At 40.1% G+C, this 26,447-nt stretch overlaps 1 protein-coding gene across 1 annotated transcript in view; it reads right to left on the bottom strand.

The window, feature by feature from the left end:
* LOC124134844 overlaps positions 1 to 26,447 on the bottom strand; it is a 171,394-nt gene that overhangs the window by 92,148 nt on the left and 52,799 nt on the right. The window contains exon 7 of the mRNA XM_046499905.2: positions 25,765 to 25,880. Within this exon, the coding sequence (XP_046355861.1) occupies positions 25,765 to 25,880 (116 nt within the window). The remainder of the gene's footprint in view (positions 1 to 25,764; positions 25,881 to 26,447) is intronic.

The raw sequence follows: 26,447 nt of genomic DNA, 5'->3' as shown, positions 1-26,447 counted from the left end.
TACACGCCGCTTTTGATATTTTGAATACGATATTTGCATTGATGATGTTACAGTCCATCCAAATCTGCAAAGTTGTATATATCCATGAGAATGCAACTTAACACTGATAATACCCTTATCATATTTTGAGAAGTATATAGACATTAAAACACAATTTCCAAAGTAGGTGATTGAAATAAGCATTCAACTAAATAGCAATTATTTTTTTCACTTGAAAAAAGAGTTGTAGTTTACTTGAAAAGTCAGATATTATCTGAGAGCTGTCAGTATGTATGACTAAAGTAGAGTGAATACCTCATTGTTATTAGATGTTAGAAGGTGACACGTGATCACTCTCAGTCATTCTTCATCATTGGGCAGGTTTTCTTACAACTCGGTTCGTGTCTCGGCTAATCAGCAATTTAACAGAAACAGAATTTTACTCATATCTACTGAAACAAATCTGTAATGTCCCGAAAACCTAAAAAGTAGATAAATGTGGGAAGGGACATTACTCTTTGACTTCACAGTCAAAGCGACATTTGAACAGCATGTTCTCTCATGGCATTCCTTTCTATAATTTCACTTTATCGACTGGACTTCAAGGGATCAAACTAAAAAATGATCTAGCAATTGTTTTTATTTTGACCACCAACTGTATGATGATGCAAAAACATCATCAAGAAACCAAAAAAAGACCTTACTGACATTTATTTCAGACAGACACAGCATCACCTACTCGTAGTGCACCAGCAGAACAGCTCCAGGTGGACTGCACGTGACACCAGACTGCAGCCAAGTCCCTGTGACCCCTTTATGTCCTCCCCAAGCAAATTGTGGAAGGTGGTTCAATGAAGAAAAGATCAACTGCATAAAAAATCTCCCTCTTTTTGTATTCACTGCTGAACGACTTTTTCATTATTCTGATAAGACCAACTTTTTTTTATGTCGCCACGTATGTCAATATCTGACAATAAAGGCCTTGAAAGACTGAGCAGAAGTCTTGGGCGTTTTGTCTAAGATGAACGATTCTTTTTATAATTTTTTCGAAAACATGTTAACTGTCCTGAACTGTGAGCATTCTTTTTGCCTCCCGAGAACATTGACATCCTCTTTCACTTCGCAATTCATTTTTACACATAATTCGTTCAATGTTCTTTGAGGCAGATTATATATCAGATGCTACACCTCAACATTCTCAAATAAACATTTCACCATTTTCCAGAGGTTGTTTTTGCAGCCGACATTTTACATATTGTTTAAGAAACCCATAAAAACAAAAAAACAAATTGGTTTGGCCAAAGACATGCATGTATGGCCCTAAAGTTTTGTAATTTGTGTTAAATAAATGCTTTAACAAGGTATCATGTTTCAAGTTTCACAGTAGGGCTGTTTAATGAGCAGAGGTCTCTACCTCTAAAACCAAGCTATGGCTATGTTCTAAGGGCACTGACAGCTCATGACAAAGAAAGATGGAAAAGGATTGAGGCAGAACAAAAACACATCAATTACCCAGCCCCAGTGCCAAACTAACCAAACGGAGAGCTGATGAGACAAATACAAAGTTATTTCAAGGGAAAGGGTCTATATGTGGTTCAGCTCAGTTCAAATCATGCAGGTGCATAGCCAGGGCGTGATCACTTTCAAATCATTGGGATTATGTTCTTTTGACGTTAGATCTTAATACCGGTTTATTTTATGGCATTTTGTACTTAGGGAACTAACTCAATTATTCTATTCCTGAAAGAATTTTCTATTATTTCTGGTTCTATAATATCACGGAATTCTGGGAATGGGAAAAGAGGATTTGTTAGCAGTTGCATCAAAGGGAGAGAATCACATCAGTTTAGTCTTATGATGGAACCAGATAAATAATGTCTGGCATGTTGTGGGGACATGGTTGGCTCAGTGGCAGAACATTGCAGAAATCCATCAATTTGTCATGCTAGGATATGCTGGGTTCGAATCCCTGATTTTCCGTTTCATGATCCTTGGTTTGTCAGCACCATATTCAGAAGTTAAACGAAAGTGCCACATGTCTCATCTTCCCGAAGCAAGGGTCATTGAAACAGACATCTGCATAATGCTACCCCTGCATCACTGGGCCATATGACACAGTTGAACCAATCAACTCAACTCGAAAGGGTGTACGGGAATCACGCACACACGAATACGGTGTTAGGGTTGGGCGTCTCAATGTGCGTGATTCCCGTGCACCCTTTCGAGTTGAGTTGATTGGTTCACCTGTGTCATATGGCCCTGTGACGCAGGGGTAGCATTATGCAGATCGCTGTTACAATGAATGCTCGTTCCACCTGTGACGAACAGGTCTGGTTGTTGAGGAAATATAGTGATAGCTAAATAGACAGATTTTTTATTCATGCTCCGATTGTCTTTAAATGTAATATCCAGTTATGTATGACGGTTTAATAATCTCATACCAACTTTGACTGGAGTAGGTCCGATAGTTATTCAGATATTGTAGTAAACGTTGGTACCTTAAATTACCTTCCAGACTATAGTATAAACAATATGATACCAGAAACATATGTTCAAAGAAGGTTTATCTTTGGTGCCCAAGTGAATGACTTGAACACTTTTTTCCACTTTCAGAATAAACAGATAATGTTAAAATGATATTTTCACAGATTTGTGTGGGGACCAAAATATTCATTTGTTGAAACAAAAATAGCAACTATATCCAGTAAAATGATTACTTCACTTAAAATGTGATAATAAAAAACATGCACATTTGATCATGACATATGATTGGAAGACTCATTTTCTTCTTCAATGAAATTTTTCTGCCGATTTTGTCTCTCCTTTTGCACTCAAAATGCCAAAAATAACGTTTTTCACAAAATCTATTACCAAATATGGTAATTTCTATTACTGTTCCAAGAAAGGCAACAGTTTCTCTACAAAATAATGCAGGATATATCTAGAAGATGTCGACTAGGGATGCAGATGTCACTCCTTGCTAGCCATTGATTTGTTAGAACCCCAACTCTGTAGCAGAGCTGTCAAGCTTCATTCAGTCCTGAATATGCACCCTATACTCCACACAGTGTCTTCAACTCACAAATTTTAATCACTCGTCTGAAAAGAAAAGCTATTTCCCGAAAGGGAGAAACTTTTTCCATTTAAAGAAATCTCAGAGTCTTATGGCAGTCCTGTGATAGTCCCAAGTTTAGAACTGCTTTTCTTTGAGACTGAAAGTAATTCTAGTTTTCAGGTATTGAATGCCTATGTATTGATGGCTGGGGCACAAGCTTAGCTGAATCAATGCACTTTCCATCAACAAATTGAACCAGATTAGAGAGTTACCATTTCTGGACTCTCCGTGTCTGGACCACCAGTTTGCTTCCCACAAAGATGAGCTTCGTGGCTGCCAAAGGGATCATGGCAGTTCAACAGATACTGGTTATTCAAACACTTATCAACTCCACCGTCATGACAATTCTATTCAACAAAAACTCAGTTCCAAAAGAAATAGGAACAAATTGGATTTAAGAATACAAAGACCAGCCCATCTGAAACTGTTTCAACATTCCACCAATTTCAAAAGGTTATCCTTCTTTATGTTTGTTTGTTTGTTGTTTAACGCTCACTCAGCAATATTCCAGCTATATGACGGTGGTCTGTAAATAGTCGAGTCTGGACCAGACAATCCAGTGATTGACATCATGAGCATCGATCCACGCAATTGGCATACGATGACATGCATCAACTAAGTCAGCGAGTCTGACCACCCAATCCGTTAGTCACCTCTAAGGACAAGCAAAGTTGCCTTTTAAGGCAAGTATAGGTTACTGAAGACTATTCTACCCTGGATCTTCACGGGTCGTGACAAGTTTTGAAACAGCGAATTGTGTGATAGATAGATATAACAGATACAAGTGCAATAATCTGTTTCTTACACACACAAATTGCATTAGTTTTGCATTGAATCAGTGCATAGTTTGTCTATTTTCAGAATCACAGTGGTACCTAACTGCATCATCCGGCTAACTGCTTACTACTAACACCTAGTGCAACCATCCACTGAAAAGTTTCTTCCGTATTTCCAGATTATCAATAATAAGCGCCCCGCTCTAATAAGCGCCCACGGCGATACTTGCTAATATATTGGCTAGTGAACAATCCCAATTAGCACCCCTTCCGATTGATCAATGTAAACAAGACCTATTTATTTGTGTATAATACGCACTCGTGTGTAATATGCACCCTCATTTATGGGCAATCAAATTCTGGAAAAATATATCTGTCGTATATAAACATTTCTGGCTGTCAGCATAAACCACGAAATATATCTTTTAACTCTTTTAACTTTTTTCACCAAAATAATCTTCTAATAAGAACCCCCTATTTCTAATTTTGAGAGCGCCCTGGGCGTTTATTACGTCGAATACGGTTATACAAACTAGCTCAGATCAAAGAACATTTATTTACAGTCTAACACCAGAAAGTTTTGACACATATGTAGGTGAATTAGATTGAAGCACATGTTACTTATCAATGAGTTACCATCAGGAAAGTAGTCTGTAATAATCTGACCTGGGGTCATCACCATGGAGCAGCCAATCATGGACCTGGAATTCAATCTCACACATATGTAGGTGAATTAGATTGAAGCACAAGTAACTTATCAATGAGTTACCATCAGGAAAGTAGTCTGTAATAATCTGACCTGGGGTCATCACCATGGAGAAGCCAATCATGGACCTGGAATTCAGTCTCAAACATATGTTTGATACCAGTTATTTCAAATGGGGGTCTCACCCACAGGTGTGTAAGAATAATAAGTATCTAGCAGACCGACCATTTAGTACTGGGTGGGGTCTTGGTCTTTTGTTTGACACAGAATATTTTTTGGTTACAGCTACAAGATATATAATTTTTCTTCTCTGAAGGGACGAACCAAACAATTCTATTTGTCACAACACATCTTTTAGATGACATCCATCATGTTCCGAGAACAATGTATCTTTTTTGCTTTCATAAAAAAATTCTGACTCAGAATCCAAAGTTTCAGACAGGTAAAATAGGAATCTTACGTTACTACTAATCTGCCACAAACATAACCAGCCATGGCATAATGGCCAGGCAGCTACTTCTAACACAGCTTAGTAAATGCTGTACATTGTGGGGGGATTTTACATGAAGTAAGTCCGGATCCATCAATAACTGTCACAGTCTTTGTCCAAACTTAGTGCTCTCAGTTAATTCCAGCCTTTACCATGTGATGTTTTAACCCACTGACCTAGGTCAGTTTGGGAGGTTATGGAACCTTTTATACCTGGGTTTACATACGACCTGTCTACAGATGCTAACTGAACTTGGTTCTGATCCATCATTCGTAATCATCCAGAAACAGACGTTAGTTAGTTGGAGCCAACATCATGTGCATGAGGGCCCTTTGACCAGGTGGGCTGATAAATGTCCTGCACCTGTGACCTGTGTTCACATATAATTTGATTAAAAAGCGACGAGTGATTAATTTGTCAAAGTCATCATTCTTAAACCAATGTCAGATGAGATTTAACCTTGACCTTGACCTGTCCAATACTTGGCTTCCATCACATGTTACTTGCCCTTTGTAAGGACTAGCTTTAAACCAATCTTTTATATACATAAGATGAAATCCATTCTACCTCAAATCAGTGTTTGAAATAATTGCCTAGTGTAGGCCTGTGGCAGGTAGATTTCATTTGGGACCCATAGTTTCAAATTTGTATGGGTCCTTATGCCCTGCAGTAAATATACTTATTTCTTGATTTATCTGTCACAATAAGCTGCAGTGTTATTTTTATAAAGAGGGCCTGAAGAGTTTAATCAGGGTCTGCAGTTTCTGAAGTTTGTGGACCGCCTCTGTGGTCAAGTAGGGCGTCCGCCCGGAGAGCGGAAGGTTCGGGGTTCGATCCCCGGCCGCTTCATACCAAAAGACATTATAAGATGGTACTTGTTGTTACCCTGTCTGGCGCTCGGCATTAAGGGGCTAAAACAAGGACTGGTCGGCTCAGAGTCAGTATACTGTGTCTGAGTGGGGTATTCATGTTAAACTGCAGCATGGTATCTCAGTGAGCTAGCACTATAAATCGGCATCAGTCCAGACTAGTACAAGCAGCCACACACATGCACACATACATGCACGTCGCTATATAAGTGCAATAATCTTGGACGCGACGTTAAACCCCATTTTACCTAACCTCTGAAGTTTGTGGATCCCGATGGCAACCTGAATTTTTATTTTATTTTGAACACTGACTCAAATGCAAAATAAGTTCAAGTTGACAAATTCAAACCCTCCAAGAGAAATACAAGACATTCTGCACTGGCATGTCCACATGTTCTTGTAAAAACTCCATGACCTGTGGTGTAAGCCTGTTATTCCCCCGCTAACACAGTTCCAGGCACTATTGACATGTGTCTCCACTGCACCCTGTGCCCCAGTCACAAGACTCCTATCTGATCTGCCTACCCAGCAAAATATAGTGGTACACCTGGCAATACCACTGAAAGAGAATAATTGATGCCTTTGTCTATAATTATTCCAGGAAAATAATTATACAGAAACAGAAAAGCTTTTGACAGTAAAGGATATTCAATTATTCTGGGAAAATAATTATAGAGAAACCCGAAAGCTTTCGTTCCATATTCCATTATGACAACTCTGAAATTTGATAGCACCTTATTATTTTGATGATATATAGGAATAATGTGAAAAAAAGGCCTTGGCTTTAGTTCAACATTTTCTGGAATTTAATATTAATATTATTGATCACATTTCATAAAAGAAAACAAATTACACAAAACTGTAATATGTCTACAGAAATGATAATAAAAACTTTTACAATGAGTTTGTTAAAGTATAGAGATGTGATAGGGCTATGAATACTCCATGGAGCGGGGCTCTTGTCTTGAGACGAAAGGGGTCTGTGGAAGCAGTGCTTCACACACTGCCCTGATTCTGGGATTGAACACAACCAAATAACCAGGGTGCCATTGTAACGAGAAAACTTTAGCGCTACGACTGTCGTAAGTCTATGTTTAGGTACGGGAGTTACGATTACCTTAGCGCTAAGACTGCTTTGTACAATGGCAACCGGTAATACAGGCAACGCCATCAACATGCACATATAACTTCATACTATTGTGGGGGCGGTCGGGTAGCCAAGTGGTTAAAGCGTTCGCTCATCACGCCCAAGACATGGGTTTGATTCCCGACATGGGTACAATGTGTGAAGCCCATTCCTGGTGTCCCCGCCGTGATATTGCTGGAATATTGCTAAAAGCAGCGTAATACCATACTCACTCACTCATATTGTGTGATCAAACTCACATAATATTGCCACACAAGCGGAGATCACCACCAATCACCATCACCATCACTTTGAACATCAGTGATATGGCGTTCTCATAGTGGTATCTCCAGTTTATAAATCTTAACAGAAATAGAAGTGGTTCATTGTTATTGACTCTCCCTGATAGCTAACAGTTAAATTCCCATACAACACCAGGTGTCTGTGTGTGAACAGGTGTCCCCAGAGGTATCGGAAGTATCAGACGCACATGAAGTTCAAGGTCACTATACAGGTGTATCAGACGCACATGAAGTTCGTGAGCCACCAAACAATATTAACTTTTCAAAATGGCCAGTTGTCTTTTGTTGACTCTCCCTGATAGCTAACAGTTAAATTCCCATACAACACCAGGTGTGTGTGTGTGTGTGAACAGGTGTCCCCAGAGGTATCGGCAGTATTAGACGCACATGAAGTTCATGTGCCACCAAACAATATTAACTTTTCAAAATGGCCAGTTGTCTTATGTTGACTCTCCCTGATAGTTAAATTCCCATACAACACCAGGTGTCTGTGTGTGAACAGGTGTCCTCCCAGAAGGTATCAGAAGTATCAGTTGTTCACAAAGTTCAAGGTCACTATACAGGTGTGCAATATTCGACTACTTTTAAAGTCTCCAAACCCCAGTTCTTACACTCAATGAGAAGATAACACAAAACAAGGCAAGCCTGGAAACTGCTTGCCACCATGATGCCACATGCCACAATCGACATGACGTAATTCGGGCAAACAACTACACACAATAACAGCATGATCACACCGACAGTGACACGTGGAGCTATCGGCACACACAGTAGCCATGTACGCACACTGGGCACAGGGATACACTGGATAACGGAGCTGCAGATAAAGGGAAGGCAACAAAGATGAGCAATTAGAAAGTGAGAATGTGCAGGGACGGTTACAGTCAGATTGCATCGGAAATGTCAGATTGAACACTACAACATGGCTACTTTGTTCACCCCACCCTGCCTGGATTGATGACCAGGTTCCAGGTCGGTGTAGAATCAGCCACGTACACTGTTGCGTAGAAGATGCAAACCAGTATACCAGCTATATAATCAAGATGTAAGACACTTTGGAACAATCTACCAACAGGACTTAACCTCTCACCATCACTCCCATCATTCAACATGATTCAAGGCACATTTAAAAGACCTACCTTTTCAAACTGTGCTATCCAGTCCAGGGCCAACTTGCACAAAGGGATCTTAGCGCTAAGATGATCGTAACTCCCATACTTTAACATAGCCTTACAATAGTTGTAGTGCTAAGATCACTTAGTGCAAGAGGGCCCAGATCCAACACACAGACACAGACACAGACACAGACACACACACTAGGGCTGGGACAGGTAACTCGGGTAACTCGGGTAACTCAGGTACTCGGGTGGGTACTGGTTGGTTGGTTGGTTGGTTTGTTGTTTAACGCCGCACTTAGTAATATTCCAGCTATATGACGACGTTCTGTAAATAATCGAGTCTGGACAAGACAATCTAGTGATTAATATCATGAGCATCGATCCACACAATTGGGATCGAGGACATGCATCAACCAAGTCAGCGAGCCTGACCACCCGATCCTGTTAGTCGCCTTTTACGACAAGCATAGTCACCTTTTACGGCAAGCATGGGTTGCTGAAGACCTATTCTACCCCGGATCTTCACGGGTATGGGTGGGTACTGAGTAGGATCCGGGTACCAACAGGACTACCCGGACCCGTGGTTAGTCATGTGATATACTGTTTAGTGACAAAAATCTTCTAAAACTCTCTCATGTTCCCGTTTCTTTCTGACTATGCATGCATTCTTTCTGACTTTTGCTTGTCGTAAGAGTCAACTAACGGGAACGGGTGGTCAGGGGTCGCTGACTTGGTTCATGCATGTCATTGATCCCAACTGAGTGGATCGATGCTCATGATGTCAATCACTGGACTGTCTGGTCAAGACTCGATCATTTACAGACCAAGGGACGCAACTCTGCACACTGGTCAACCCGTGCCCCATAACAAGGATATGAAATATGTTGTGAGGAAAATGTATGTAAAACATATTAAAATTGATACAGCAAAATTATGATTGGTTGGAAGAAAAATATTCTTTGCACCCATTTTTTAAAACAATGCAGCTGAAGTAAAGGTCAACAGTCATATCCATATGATAAAAATAATTTGGTCTTTCATAACTGGGTCAGCTAGTAAAATATTTATTTGGACTGTTTGATGGGCATTCTAGAAGTTGGGGAGTAAATAAGAAAACATACAACCTTATGGTAAACAACTTCTGGTTTATTGCAATTACCATGGTTATGATGTAGATTCTTACATCTTTAGGGGGCATGGGTGGCCCAGTCATCTAAGGCGCCGCAATTCTCTGTGCAGAGTTGCATCCCTTGGCCACGCCAGGAACCTATGATTGTGGGTTTGAATCCCGGTTCGTCCCGATTATGTTTCTAGGTTTGTCAGCACCATACCCGTGCTCGTGGGTTTCACCGAAGTGGTAAATGTCTGAGACATGCATCACTTCGGGCTTTCCTCACACATTAAGATGACACGCCGTGATATAACTGGAATACTGTTAAAAGCGGCATTAACCCTAACTCACTCACTCACTCACTCTTACATCGTTATCAACCTGGAGTGACAGTTCAAAATTCTACATCAAATTGTCATAAAATGCAATAAACAAGTATATAAAGATGTATGTTTTCTTAAAAACTTCTTCTTGGTTGAGTAATCATATAAACGCAAACTCTCTTTTACACCTAATAAAGTTCTGGTCATGGCTGTAAGAATTTCACAATCAAAATATAATTGTGAGTACGACTGCAACGCACAGTTTTTCCAGCATACAGTTGTCAGTTTTTCTGTTTGCAAACAAGATTTGTGTTTTAAAGGAATTGTATGGTCCTGGTATTTTCAAAGTGCCGTTCTGTCACTGAGAATCTCGGATGAAGATCATACGCTCTCAGCTGTTACAGAGTGGAGACCTTTTAGCTCCATTGCATGAGAAAGAGTTAACAAGCCACATTTAGAAATACTTGAGTGAAGTTTAGAGTAAAGTCAGAAGTCTTTAGCTGAAACTGATCAAAAGCTTAAAGACATTAAAATACAGGCTTCCTGTCAAACCACACTCTAGCTTAAGACAGAGATAGTACACATCAAAGGAAGAACTTCCGCTGAAGAAAAACAATGGCAACATGAGTGTCAGCTCAGTTCTGTCATTTCTCGGCACATGCTTCAACCTAATAATAAGGGAACGCTGTAAATATTCCATCTACTGTCGCATGAAGTCTGTGTTGTTTGACTACTGGGACATAAGACTTACAAGAGAGAAGTGTGGCATATATGTATACCATATCTCCTTTTAAAATAGAATCTCTCAGTGGTCCAGTGGTAGAGCATCCACCCAGAGAGCGGAAGGCCTGGGTGGATGCTGTACCCCACACCCACACCCACACCCACACCCACACCCACACCCACACACACGGGTTTGATTCCTGAAATGTGTAGAATGTGTGAAGCCCATTTCTGGTGTCCCCCGTTGTGATACTGCTGGAATATTGCTAAAAGCATCGTAAAACCATACTCACTCACTCACTCACTGCATTCCTGTTAATTGCTTGATTTTTCAAGCACAGAGTAATACAACTAAAAACTCATGAAACTGCTCTTACAATTTGCATACAAATTTGTGTCCAAATTCATTTAATCCTAGTAATTGTACATCAAATTCAGAATCATATTATATTATGGCATTTGTCAATCATGCATACTGTAAATCTTGAAATTAACGCAAGCATGAATTAAATGTGAAAAATGCCAGTGGTCTTTGTTCACATTATCAAACATCGAATTTATATCAACAATAAGACATTTTGGATAGGAGAAATACCAACTTAGACATACGCTGAAAACAAACAGCTATGTATTCCACAACACTGATTCTTTTAGCAGCACTTGTAGTAAGTATATAAACATTGTCATTCAAACACAAATTACATCCTGTGAATTGTCACTGCTGGGGTCAAGAAGACAAGCGTTCTACTCACTTATGTCAACACTGATCACACCTGCAAGTCCCCAAAGACGTCTTTGCGACTGCATCAAAGGCCGACACGAGCCATTGCGTATGCATTGTTTTAGCGGAAGTACTTGACTCAGCACTAATAAGCGGTGCTATTTGGTGTGTGATTGGATTAATGTAAAGATGGATTACGATGAGGATTCTCCTGTAAACCTGACAGTGGACATTTTCTTTAGATACAAATATGTCATCCCTCAGGTGCACATGTGGCCAAGTTGTCTAAGGCACCACAAAGTTACATCCCGATTATGTTTCTAGGTTTGTCACCACCATACTTGTGCTCGTGGGTTTCACCGAAGTGGTCAACATCTGAAACCTGCATCACTTTGGGCTTCCCTCCCACATCAAGCTGACACGCTGTGATATAACTTGAATATTGTACAAAGTGGCGTTTAACCCAACTCACTCTTGGCCCTAAACTTACTGACTGAAGACCAACCAATCAGGGCCCTCATACTGATACTTTTTTCGGAGTAACCCTGCTTTGAACAATATGTTTGCTGAACGTGGGAGGAAGGCTTCAAGTGATGCAGGTCATTGATGTAGAACGCCTTTGGTGAGACCAACAAGCACGGGCATGGTGGTGACATACCTAGAAACATAATACGGTGACTCTAGTATTCGAACCCATGAAAATAGGTTTCTGGTATGCTGAAAGGACCCAACTCTTCACCAACATTTGTAGTGCCAGAGATGACTGAGCACCCATGACCCCTGTTCTTATGGGATGTTGAAACAGGGTGCCCCAATGGTCCAGGGTGCTCAGAGGCGAAACTACCATCGTAGCAGAAAAGCAATTGGTTACACCTAAAAAAAATCACAATATGTTTTTACACCTAAAAAAGCACAATTTTTTTATAAGTAAACCTCAACTAACTATATAGTAAATTATCGATGCAAACTCTATATGATATTTATTATCTAACTTGAAAATCAGAATCTTTACGCACTTCAGGATTTTAGTGGTATATGGTCTGTGACGTAAGCAAACAGCGCCCACACAATTATTTTCATTATAATGATAGGTTGGCTCACGTTAAAATATGAAAAAATAAATAACCATTACATATTATGAATGAACATGTAAAAACACCTAAAAGAAATATTATCGATGTTTTAATGTTCAGACTTCATTTGTCATCACAGATGTTTCTTGAAAGAAAGTCAAAAATGTGTTAGTGAAACACATATATATATCACTAATAAAAAAATATAATAAATAAATTGCCAATGTTTGTTACAAATAAAATCTAACATAAACGGTCCAAAAATCTTCTTTTTTTAAATTTCTGGATGAGCTAGCAGGCCCTCATAAAATTGGTATTGCTGACACTTAAAATTGGCCTAGTTGCACCCCTGGTGCTGCTTCTCATTGTGCAGAACTGTGCCCCCAAATCATAATCATCATTGCTGAGTCTGATTAAAGAATTCATTGATGAAGATCAGTCCTTTCACAATTCAGTTCAATAAAACTTTAATAAAACTACATCTGGCCACTGCCAAGCAAATGAAACAAATATGACTGCCGATGTTGACAACAAACAGAAATTCGGAATTCATTCATACAAGATACAAGTTTTGTGATAAATAATTGCTGACCGTTTATTGGCTAGTCCTACATTTAGTGTTAATTATGTTTATGATGTTCTCATTTATTTGTATGTGTGTTTATCAATAATTTGAGACCTTAGATTGTGCTGATGTTACCCAAATTTCGTTCGGGATAATAAAGTGTAATCTTATCTTATAGAACCAAATACCAACTTTACGTCGGGGCAAATATGGTACTAAAAGATACCACCCAATTCTTTAATATTACAAAAGATAATCTTTCATGCCATGATAGATTAACTGTGGTAATATGAAAGAATCTCGTCGTCCTCAGGTTTTTCTTGATAGTGTATATACCTCACCTGGCTAGACCAAACTAATCCTAAATAGACCAGCACAGTCTATAAATGTTTTACTAACACAGTTAACATACCATACAAAATCAATTGTCCAGGTACCAATTTATCTCGTTATCTGGTACAGCTTAATCAAATTTTTGCAAGAAAAACTCGGCCGAAAGAATTCAGCCAAACAAATTACTGTTCCCCACACTTCTGCCTAACGCCATTACCACCCACTGACCTCGCAACTGCAAAAAACACGCCAATATCGCCTGACCTACAGTTACTTCCCAAACTGGCCTCTCCTCTAACCTAAGACCAACTACAATAATTCCTTGTGTTGGCTCTGTAAAACCCTAAATGAATTAAGTCCTCGAGACGTAAGAAGACCAAAATATCCTTCATGGGATTTGTGTGTGCAGCTAAAAATACCTTGGTACAGCGTAGATACATCAGAACATCGTCTTTATTGACTACGGACATGAGTAAATAAGTCGCAGCAAACACTGGCCAAAGGCTTATTCCTGAGAAAAGCCTTTGCAGCGAAGATGACTTGTATTGATACAGCAATTCGAACATCGACGTGTGCTAGCCTAACCAATCCCAGTTGCCATCTTATTTGCAAGTGCAGATAAAATTTCCTTGTTTTGCCGAATCATCAGTTCTATGTCAGCTTAAACAGGTATGAATCCTTGATGAGCGATGTATACTTTTTTGATAAAACTGTAACGCTAGTCATGTCGGACTGATTTGTTGGTTCTAAACAGGGAGCATAATCAGGTTCCGGCAAATGCAGCCGCAGACATTGGCTGGTCCAGGAAACTTGCTGGTGGCTGAAATATCTTCAGAAGAATATTGATTAAATATCATTGCATTGAATTCTGATGCCTGAGAGATATTTTTGTCGCACAGCTGTTTTAATATCCATACTGTACATTATGACATTGCCATTAGTGATAAACCAAGAATTCTCAAGCGTTCTTGTTACCGGTAGGTGTCAATTTTACAAAATAAGTGGATTTTCTATTGCTCTGTCCGATACCATAAAATTGTTCATGAAATGGTATCTATATGAGAACAAGCATAGTTTCTTATTTGTTATCCATGTCAAATATGATAAATGGTAAAACTGACATTATTTCCTGTTTAACAGAACCTGACAGAACCTGTTTGGAACTTCAGTTTCTCAGGAATAATGAAGTGCCTGTACATGGGAATGGTTAAAATGTCTACCCACACATATTGATAAAGTATTCCTGCTATTGTGAAGTCAGAACTATTTTTATTTGCCTGCTTGCTCTAGTTTGGATGGATTTGATAAATAAATGAAAATTGCCACAAAACCCAACCTTTATACAGTGAAACCACTATATTCTAGACCCAGTTAGTCCTTAAACATCACCGTCTGTATGGTTACTGTCAAAAACCTACCTATACATAAAATACACTACTTTGTATGACAGATTTGCTAACCTTGATGATTACTGTTAAAAACCTACTTATTAAGGACATTACAGTGAGAGAGTGAGTGAGTTTGATTTTACGCTGCTTTTAGCAATATTCCAGCAATATCACCGGAATGGGCTTCACACATTGTACCCATGTCGGGAATCGAACCCAGGTCTTCAGCGTGACGAGCGAGTGCTTTAACCACTAGGCTACCCGACCGCCCCATGAGGACATTACACGGTAACACAGATTCGTTATTCTGGACAATTTAACAAGGAATGATACCAACAGCATTAATGAGGTTTCTGTGTATTTTCTTGTAATACCTGGTCAACAGCATAGGATATCGGTAGTCTCTGGCCATTGCAAATACCTGAACAAGAAATCCAACCATTCTCTGACAGAAGTGAATCCTATTTATAGAGTAAAAGCCTTAACATATCCCTCAATACCTAAACAAGAAAACAAACTTTTTTTCTCACAGAAGTTTGTTTGTTTGCTGTTTAACGCTGCACTCAGCAATATAACAGCTATATGACGTTGGTTTGTAAATAATCGAGTCAATCCACTGATTGACATTATGAGCATCGTTCCACGCAATTGGGATATGATGACATGCAACCAAGTCAGCGAGCCTGACCACCCGATCCCGTTAGTCGCCTCTTACGACTTATTTGAGCAGTATATTTGTTGGGAGGATCATATTGGTAGGACACCGTGTTCAAAATAAGCGCTGGCCCATAGGCCTGTGGCAGGTAGATTTCATGCCGGGCCATAGCTTCATAGGTATGGGTCCTGAATGCCTGCAGTAAATTTGCGTCTTGATTTATTTGACACAATAAGCTGCATATTTTATTTTAAAATGGACCTGAAGAGAGGGCCTTGAACTTCTAAAGTCTGTTGGTCCTGATTGCAGCCTGGCATTTTATTTTTTCAAACACTGGTAGGACATTAGCATAAGAGCCAGGTAATATTCTCCATTGTTGTTGGAGCATCTCCTCAAAAATAAACTAGGACCAGAAAGAAAGGAACTTGGTATTATGTGAACAAATACTCCTCCAATCTCAGCATGCCAGAGTGCAGCTTCAAAGCAGCATATCTGCTTGTAATTCATCACCATAGGAATTACCTGTATACAGTTTATAGCAGCCCTTGAACATAATATTTCACCTTTTCACAATCACTTGTAAGACCAAAAACTGACTTTACTCACCCAGCTGAGGCATGCAATGTTGAGATAAACGATGCACGCTTGTGTCCCGATGATAAACACGACTAGAACAAAAGGCGAGGTAGACATGGGAGAAGAGAAAAGCGGCAAGAAACTTGTTAGACAAGGAACAGGAAGCCAGGGCTGATAACCTGTATATGATGGGGCAAGGAATTCTGGGAAGATAGATGTGCTGAAACACTGCTACCAAGATATGGCTGACAATTACAGACGGGATATGGGAAGAGGTCTGACCTTCTCTTCTCATTGACGCAATTTAGCACAAATGTTTATTTTCTATTCTTAGTTGAAATAATCAGAATGACATGGAAACAGGAAGCAAAACAGTTGGTTTAAAACTAACAGTGAAAGTTTTTCAGTTGATTGAAAGATGTTTATAAAGAACTACTCCATAATGTAAATTTTAAGAAAAAATATTTTGGTAAATTTTTTTGTTCATTATATAACCATTCCAGACAGATTCTTGAGTGTAACTTGCAATGAAAAGATTTAACAAAACATTGTTTTACAATGAAACACTGACTTTGTAAAGTCACACTGACTTTGTATTGTGTAGATGACTGGCAAGATTTGTTTGTTTGTTTGTTGTTTAATGCCACACTCAGCAATATTCTAGCTATATGATGGCGGTCAGTAAATAATCAAGTGATTAGACAATCTAGTGATTGATATCATGAGCATCGACCTACATAATTGGGATACGATGACACGCATCAACCAAGTCAGCGAGCCTGACCACCTGATCCCGATAGTGGCCTCTTACGACAAGCAAAGTCGCCTCTTACAGCAAGCATGGGTTGCTGAAGACCTATTCTAACCCAGACCTTCACGGGTCAAATGACAAGAGGAAGCTGGGGATGATTTTATTTTTGACACAAACAGCAAATACAAACAAAACTTTGAAAAGATAACAGGAAATTCACTTAGAGAAGGTCCCAGAATACTTCACACACTAATCTTCCATTTCTTTGTATGGAAATGAAACTGAGTTTGAAAGGTTCAAGTGATCCCACCAACCAGGTCAATGTGTGGGTGGGCTGGTGGGGAGGTGCACAGTGGAGAGGTCCCATCTGTTGAGGAAGCGACAAGCAACTGCAGAATTACCAGGAGTGCCCCACTGTAAAGATAGGGAAATTTGGTGTCTTGCATGAGTCTCCTCTAGCCTCTAGCCTCTCGCCTTTAGCCTCTAGCCTCCAGCCTCCAGCCTCCAGCCTCTAGCCTCTGTGTATTACAATCAGTCTGCTACAGTGTACCACGGCTGGGTTCAGTGCTTTACAGTATTAATTAACAGACAATGATATTTGCACATATAGCGTTTTAGTGATTCACAATGATCATTGGTCAATTGAAGCCATATGAAGTCACAGTACTTGTGAAAAATGACATGATGTCATCCATTATTCATGATGTCACAAATTGCATTTGTTTTTTCGTAATTTTTTCTCTTAAAATTTCAGTAAGTAATATATAGAATAACCCATTCGAAATTCAGAATTACAGATTATCTGACCCTCAGGAATGAATGCTTTAAGTCCCTCAGTAAAAGCTTGGGATTAACGTCATTCATTCCCTCTGGTCATATAATTCGTAATTCCCTGTAGCTCATTGGTCATTCTCTAAAATTGTACTTCCTCGCCAGGCCAGGTGAGAGTAAGAGAAAGTAGTGAAAGAAAGTGGCGAGGGGGAGAGGAGGGTGGGAGACAGAAGGGAGAGAGAGAAAGAAGAGAGAGCACAGTTGTATATTCTGTAAGGACAAATCTTTCCCATGGGGAACAGATTTCGTAAGACTTCTAACATAGAGATCAGAAGAGAGTGAAACCTGTGATTTTAAGGCAAGCAAAGTGCTGGTATATGACAGTAGTGCATATAAGTATCCTACATCCCATCGTCTTTTCTGAGATGCTGAGGAGTTGGAGTTCCAAATTATCGAAGTCATCTAAGTATGACTGTATTACATGTTAGCCTTACATGTTTTCTTCAGGATTATTTTTTGCAAGAATAAATTAAGAGGTAGAAGCAAGAAAGCAGGAAAAGACTCAGAAATGAACTCCAGCACTGTTCTAGGGGTGCTACTGAGCTTCTAGGGGTACTACTAAGCTTTTAGGGGTGCTACTAAGCTTCTAGGAGTGCTGCTAAGCTTCTAGGGGTGCTACTGAGCTTCTAGGGGTGCTACTGAGCTTCTTTCAGTGATACTAAGCTTCTAGGGCTGCTACTGAGCTTGTAGGTGTGCTACTAAGCTTCTAGGGGTGCTACTAAGCTTCTAGGAGTGCTACTAAGCTTCTAGGGGTGCTACTGAGCTTCTTTCAGTGCTACTAAGCTTCTAGGGCTGCTACTGAGCTTCTAGGAGTGTGACAGAGCTTCTAGGGGTGCTACTGAGTTTCTAGGGTGCTACTAAGATTCTTCAGGTGCTACTGAGCTTCTAGGAGTGTTACTGAGCTTCTAGGAGTGTTACTGAGCTTCTAGGCATGCTACTGAGCTTCTAGGCATGCTACTGAGCTTCTGGGAGTGCTACTGAGCTTCTAGGGGTGCTATTAAGATTCTTCAGGCGCTACGGAGCTTCTGGGGGTGCTACCGAACTTCTACGGGTGTTACTGAGCTTCTAGGGGTGCTAAGATTCTTCAGGTGCTACTGAGCTAGGGGTGCTACTAAGCTTTTAGGGGGGCTACTAAGATTTTTCAGGTCCTACTGAGCTTCTAGGGGTGCTACTGAGCTTTTAGGGGTGCTACTAAGATTCTTCAGGTCCTACTGAGCTTCTAGGGGTGCTACTAAGATTCTTCAGGTGCTACTGAGCTTCTGGGGGTGCGACTAAGATTCTTTAGGTGTTACTGAGCTTCTAGGCATGCTACTGAGCTTCTAGGGGTGCTACTGAGCTTCTAGGCATGCTACTGAGCTTCTAGGCATGCTACTGAGCTTCTAGGCATGCTACTGAGCTTCAAGGCATGCTACTGAGCTTCTGGGAGTGCTACTGAGCTTCTAGGGGTGCTACTAAGATTCTCGAGGTACTACTGAGCTTCTGGGGGTGCTACTGAGCTTCTAGGCGTGCTACTGAGCTTTTAGGGGTGCTACTAAGATTTTTCAGGTCCTCCTGAGCTTCTAGGGGTGCTACTGAGCTTTTAGGGGTGCTACTAAGATTCTTCAGGTGCTACTGAGCTTCTGGGGGTGCTACTGAGCTTCTGGGGGTGCGACTAAGATTCTTTAGGTGTTACTGAGCTTCTAGGGGTGCTACTGAGCTTCTTCAGGTGCTACTGCGCTTCTAGGGGTGCTACTGAGCTTCTCGGGGTGCGACTGAGCTTCTAGGGGTGCGACTGAGCTTCTTGGGATGCGACTAAGCTTCTGGGGGTGCTACTGAGCCTTTTTGGGTGCTACTGAGCTTCTGGGGGTGCGACTAAGCTTCTGGGAGTGCTACTGAGCTTCTGGGGGTGCGACTAAGCTTCTGGAGGTGCGACTAAGCTTCTGGGGGTGCTACTGAGCTTCTGGGGTTGCGACTGAGCTTCTGGGGGTGCTACTGAGCTTCTGGGGGGGTGCTACTGAGCTTCTGGGGTGCGACTGAGCTTCTGGGAATGGTACTGAGCTTTTTGGGTTTGCTACTAAGATTCTGGGGGTGCGACTAAGCTTCTGGGAGTGCTACTGAGCTTCTGGGGGTGCGACTAAGCTTCTCGGGGTGCGACTAAGCTTCTGGGGGTGCTACTGAGCTTCTGGGGGTGCGACTGAGCTTCTGGGGGTGCTACTGAGCTTCTGGGGTGCGACTGAGCTTCTGGGAGTGCTACTGAGCTTCTAGGGGTGCTACTAAGATTCTTCATGTGCTACTGAGCTTCTAGGGGTGCTACTGAGCTTCTAGGGGTGCTCCTGAGCTTCTGGGGGTGCGACTGAGCTTCTGGGGGTGCGACTGAGCTTCTAGGGATGCTCCTGATATCTGGGAGTGCTACTGAGCTTCTGGGGGTGCGACTAAGCTTCTGGGGGTGCGACTGAGCTTCACATAAGCGATGCCAACTAGCGTTTGAAAACCAGCCTCGCACTGATGTTGTTTGACAGTAAAACTTCGCATTTCATCCCAAATTATTATTGCTAGAAAGCTTATTCTACATATACACCAACTGTATCCCATTTGGTTATTCATACTGTATAGTTTCTGCTAGTCTGTCTTACAGACCCTGATACAAATATATATCAAATACAGCCCATGCAAGTCTATTATGTTTGGCAAGTCTAGATTACTGCAGTATCTGAAAATGAAGAGAGTTACTGGGCTCCCTTTTATTATATTTTTATTAAGATAACTGAACAAACAGTTTTTTCTGTACGACATGTTCATTTCAGAGACTAGATGTTAGTCTAAGTTTCTGCAATAAAGTTTAAATGAGCATTACCTCCATCTAGATGTGTGTACCCTTTCATATCATAACCTTTGTACAGCTCAGATAATTTTCAGTATCTTATCTTCTATTGATTACATATTATCAGATAACTATTATGTCTAATAGTCATTTAATTTACATCGTCTCCTTAAACGTTTCAGAGCGCGTTGATGGTGTAAGTAAGAGCAGCAGTGGAGTGTTCCTGATGGTGTATTCCCTGTCTGGAGGGCGATATACATGATAACAACCCCATCTGGTGGCCAAGTAGTGCAGCTGACCTTTACCCTTCGGAATTGCAGAATATGACCACAGATGATGGAATACTTGGAATGACATGTGATATGGTGTTGCTTGGCACACTTTTAGTATCTGTTCATCTGATTAGCTGATATCCTGAATGAGAGCTGGTCTGAGGTCTCAGGGTTGTGATATCATACACCTCCATGTGTGTATATACATTATGTCAAGATAGACGGAAATAGCATCCGACTGGAATATCTAACTTAATGGAAGCATAAAGGTCAGGGCGATAGGTTATCTCCCCTTGGAGTGATCTATTTTGTCAAAGAGCCAAATATATCCACGCTAGTTACATATATACGCAGGGATAATGGTATGGAGGTCAGTTGGGAAGGCAAGCTCAAATCACATTTTTATAGTCTCAGGAAGGTAGGTATTAGAGTGGGTGGGGAGCCAAGTGGTTCAGGTATTTCACTTGTTAATCTGCTGACTCAGATTCAATTCCACAAATGGGTACAATATGTGAAGCCCATTCTTGGTGATACCACCTGGATATTGCTAAAAACAGTGCCGTCCCTACTAATTCACTAACTTGTCAATTTTCAAAATATTTTTGTCATAAAAAAATCCTGTTGCCAGGGTGCTCACCTGAATTGCTTTAAAATTTGCAACATTCAATTCTATTTTTTTAAAATATAAAGTCATACAGCAAAATATCAAGAGCAAAATTAAAACATATGAGACATATATTTAGTTCAGTACGAGCTACTGAATGACTTTACAACTGAATGACTTTACAAACTGTAAGCTAATCCCGCTAACTATTAAACTATTTCTAGGTCATCAATTTGCACTGTACCCAGTCCATTAGCATGTGCACTCGGCTGTCGTCATCTACTTTATCACCAGTCTCATCTACTCCAGTTTATCTGTCACAGCTATTGGGCAGTCATTCACGCAGGCATCACATGGATCAGATTTCCCTTTCATAATCCCCGCAGTTTGTGAGATTGGTTTGTTTGTTGTTTAACACCACTCTCAGCAACGTCCCAGCTGTATGACGGTTGTCTGTAAATAATCCAGTCTGGACCAGATAATCCAGTGATTGATATCATGAGCATTGATCTACACAATTGGGATACGATAACATGCATCAACCAAGTCAGCAAATCTGACGACCCGATCCTGTTAGTCGCCTCTTACAGCGAGTTTAGTCAGTTTTTATGGCAAGCATGGGTTGCTGAAGACTTATTCTACCCCGGATCTTCAAAGTGTCAAGATAAATGATGATGATGTTGAGGACGACGATGAGAAAAGTTGGGTTTAAACCCGCTTTTAACAATATTCCAGTTATATCATGGCATGTAACCTGGATCTTCAAGGGTACAGTTTGAGAGAAGTAAGACATGTGTTTTATGAGGGGCAATTCACTGTTACATCCCTTAAATAGACCAGAAACATTTGATCATCAGATCGACTCCCCTATTTTCCCTGATCACGAGTACCGTCCAGTTTCACCTCAGTGGTAAATGTGTGCAATGGTAATGAGTGAGTGAGTATGGTTTTACGCCGCTTTTAGCAATATTCCAGCAATATCACGGCAGGGGACACCAGAAATGGGCTTCACACATTGTACCCATGTCGGGAATCGAACCCGGGTCTTCAGCGTGACGAGCGAACGCTTTAACCACTAGGCTACCCGACCGCCCCGTGTGCAATGGTATAAATACACAGGAGGAATAAAATTCATATGTAGAAATTGCCCAAGGGAAAGAAAATACTGTCCTCATCCCTTGTATATTGTTCCACAGGAACTAATACTCCTGGCATGTCGATTCCTCCAGAAAAAATATTCAGGGGTTACATATTTACTCCCACATAAACGTCTAAAACCTGGATGACTTTGGGTTTTCCTCCCACATTAAGCATACTGTGATATGACTGAAAAACTGTTCAAACTGAATCAAACCAAGCTCATTCATACAAAAAATTTGACAGAGCAAAAGGGAAAGACTTGAAAAGAGAAATCACCTACATATTGAATGAAGCCCTCATAATATATCTAGTTTTTCAAGTACAATGTATAATTAACTTCCCTTTTAACCACATCATGAAGCAGACAAATTTATCTGAAATTTGGGCACCTTGTTTTAAGACAAAACACAAAGGCAATTTCTACTCAAGAGTTATTCTGTGACTTCAGTAAGGTGAGGATCTGTACTGCGCTACCTGTGTGACAAGATCTACTGCATATATGATGCAAATCTTTCATGCTTCATTCACTCATAAGGAAGAGAATTTAGGAATTTCAACTTCTTTATTATGAGGAACACAACATTTCGGAGTATAGATATACTTACTCCTTCATCAACGTTTCGGAGTATATACTTACTATAAGCATATACTCCGAAACGTTGTGTTCCTCATAATATAGCAGTTGACATCCATAAATTCTCTTTGTTACGTTTATCACTTCTAAATGCCTTTCAAAGTCTTCATTCACTCAGTTTGGGATTATCATCATGAACACCATACCTATTGACTTCCTTTCAAGTCTTACATCATGAACTTAAAGTCGTTCCAATTATTGACAAAACTGTTCCACAAACAGGACACTGATGACCAATTAATGCTAACTCACAGCTCATAAAGTTTATTTTTAAGCCTTCAAACATTAACAACGCTAACAAGACAGAGTAACTCAGATAATGTCCCTCATTTAGACCAAAAACAATCTCCTGAGATCCACGTCAAGACAAAACTATTATCCTTACGAGTAATTCTGTTTATGAATCTATAATAAATCCATATTCAATGACGCTGCATGAAATATAGATCAATATATGGATTAATGCAGAGATTAAGGGAATGTTTCATCCAAAATAGAATCCATGTTTAATATTTAATATCTGTATGAGTAGAATGGCAGTGCTGTTGTTACCACCTCGGTTGTTGTGAGGAAAACATCATTGATTGGCTACCATTCAGTAAATGATGTGGTGTAAAATCAACTTCTATTGGTCTGTTCCGTTCATTCCCAGTTGCTTTCAAGGAGTCTTTAATGACCAACTACAACCATTGTGGAACCATTAATGGAGGTGGTAGGGCATTCACAAATAATAATTACAAAATTAACATTTCAAACCGATGCATAGATAAATGATTAATGGGAAACTGTACCGTTATGTAAAGAAATCACTGAAGATGAATGATTTTGATGTTTGTTTGGACCGTTGCTTGAATCGATTTTTTAGTTTTGCCTCAAGTCAAGGAGTCCTTGTGTCCTCCTGATCATTATAAGAACTGTCAGCATCATATATATCTGAAGGGGAGATGAGGTGAGATGAGGTGAAATGGAGCTTAATGTTGCGTTCAAGATGATGGCACTTATATAGTGATGTGCATGCAGCCATGTATGTGTGTGTGTGTTGAATAGTCCCAAGATAAGTGAGAACGTGTATACCCACTGATGTACCACAACCAGTATCATCTCAATCACAATCTCAACCATCATCCTCTTACCCATAATCATCATCATCATCATCATCATCATCATCATCATCATCATTGTCATAACGGGGCGGTCGGGTAGCCTAGTGGTTAAAGCGTTTGCTCGTCACGCCGAAGACCCGGGTTCGATTCCCGACATGGGTACAATGTGTGAAGCCCATTTCAGGTGTCCACCGCCGTGATATTGCTGGAATATTGCTAAAAGTGGCGTAAAACCAAACTCACTCACTCATTGTCATAACCATTGTCATCACCATCAATATTATCATCACAATCATCATCATCACCATCATCATCATCACTATCACCATCATCATCATCATCACAGCCACAAATGGAGCACAATCATTTTGTTTTCGTTATCATTCAAATTTATCACATTGTGGTCTAGTGGATAGAGTGTTTGCCAAGAGCTGAAGGTCAGGGGTTCGATCCCCGGCCATGTCACACCAAACAATGTTAAAGATGGTACTTGTTGTTACCTTGGCTTGGACTCAGCAATAAGGGGCTAAAACAAGGACTGGTCAGCTTGAGTTAAGTATATTGTGTCTGTGTGGGATATTCATGTTAAACTGCAGCATGGTATCTCATTGGGCTAGAACCATAAAACCAGCATTAGTCCGGACTAGTACAAGCAGCCACACACACACAAACATGAATGCACGTCACTACATAAGTACAAAAATCATAGATGTTGCTGAGGCCCATTTCACCTCACCTCACCACACCTCACCTCATCTCACCATTCTAATTTATCAGCAAAAAAACATCCCTCCCCCTTTATTCTTCAAAACAGAAAAACAGACCCACACACATAATGCACACATAATCTCTTTCATGCAAACAACCTCACTACATATCGGACAACTGTCCCAGCCTTCTTTGTACTGATCAAATCAATTCTTGTAGTTAGTGATAAGACTATGTCACACACACAAAACATACAGGTTATCTGTGACCACACATACACGTCTCACCACAGAGACTTGGAACACTTGGCACTGGTGTACATCTCCGTGCATATACCCACGTGTCATACCAACAGCAACACTCACCGGCAACACCATGTTCCATCTCAATACAGTCTCAATACATTAACTGACTCAAATAGCAGTCAAATACACATTAAACAATACTTCCCCTATCACACAATACAAATGAGACTTGACACACACATTGAAAGATTGATTGGTTAATAATGAAATCTTTAAAATATGATATTAATATAACACTGTTTCATCACAATACAATTCAATACATTAACTGACTCAAACAACTGTCAAATTAATATTAAAAATATATTCATCTTTCACACAATATAATGTATAAATATAATATATTTACATACATATATATATTTACATAACCCTTCCAAAGGACAGTTTGACACTTGTATTCAAGTAAAATTGGTTAATCTTAAATCTTTAAAATCAAATAATATATTTTGGGATGTTTTAACATCAAGGTGTTATAACAACTGTGAAAATACACCGAAATCAGCATGCTGAGTTACTAAAAAAGCAACAACCCTGGACGAAGCCATTCTTGTAATTTCCACAACACCTGAGCCATAGATGCCGGATCTGACTCATGTTTTCTACCGTCTTGAGAACCAGTGGTGTTCCATTCATAAAGAACATGCTCCCTCACAGCGGTACCTACCTGACACTAAACCCGGTAGCTGCATATGAGGCTGAGGGGTCCCTGTGACGGCGATGCTGCGAGCTGAGGTTCGTCGACGATGATGGCAAGAGGGTATGCAGCGTCTCGATACTTCCCTGAAATCATCAATGAATACCGTGATATGGCTGCAACACAAGTAGTATGGTCCTTGTCTGGTCCAGGCAGATCGGCCGCTGCTATATATATATCCCTGTCAATCAAACTCCCAGCATGGTAATCACGTTGCTTTTCTTAAGGAGGGAACAAGCTCTAGGCTTGGTAATGTAATGCAAAGTCTGAAAGCATTCTCACAAAATATAGTGCATTACCTAATCAATAGCAGATAAGGTGAACAATGTACAGTTTTAATATGGACCCACGTTTTTTTTATTTATAGTTTGCTGACAGCTTGGGAAGAAATGAATTTAAAAATAAATTTATTTAGATCAATAAAGATAATCTATTGTTCGGGGCAGTCTGTTCTGCTGGCTACCATAAATTCACATTCTGTAAAAAGTGCAGGATGTTTGATATAACATATTCAGAGGACTATTTATACACATATGCCGGTTTTGCCATGACCACAGGCAATACATACACAGTGCATTTAGAGTCATTATGTTAGATATGTTGGTAGTTGTATCATTCATATTTTATTTTATTTTAGTAAAAAGCAATCACAC

This window comes from Haliotis rufescens, unplaced genomic scaffold (assembly GCF_023055435.1).
Source record: "Haliotis rufescens isolate VD_foot unplaced genomic scaffold, xgHalRufe1.0.p SCAF_3, whole genome shotgun sequence".
NCBI classification, from domain to species: domain Eukaryota; kingdom Metazoa; phylum Mollusca; class Gastropoda; order Lepetellida; family Haliotidae; genus Haliotis; species Haliotis rufescens.
This window is presented reverse-complemented; position numbering and strand designations above follow the sequence as displayed.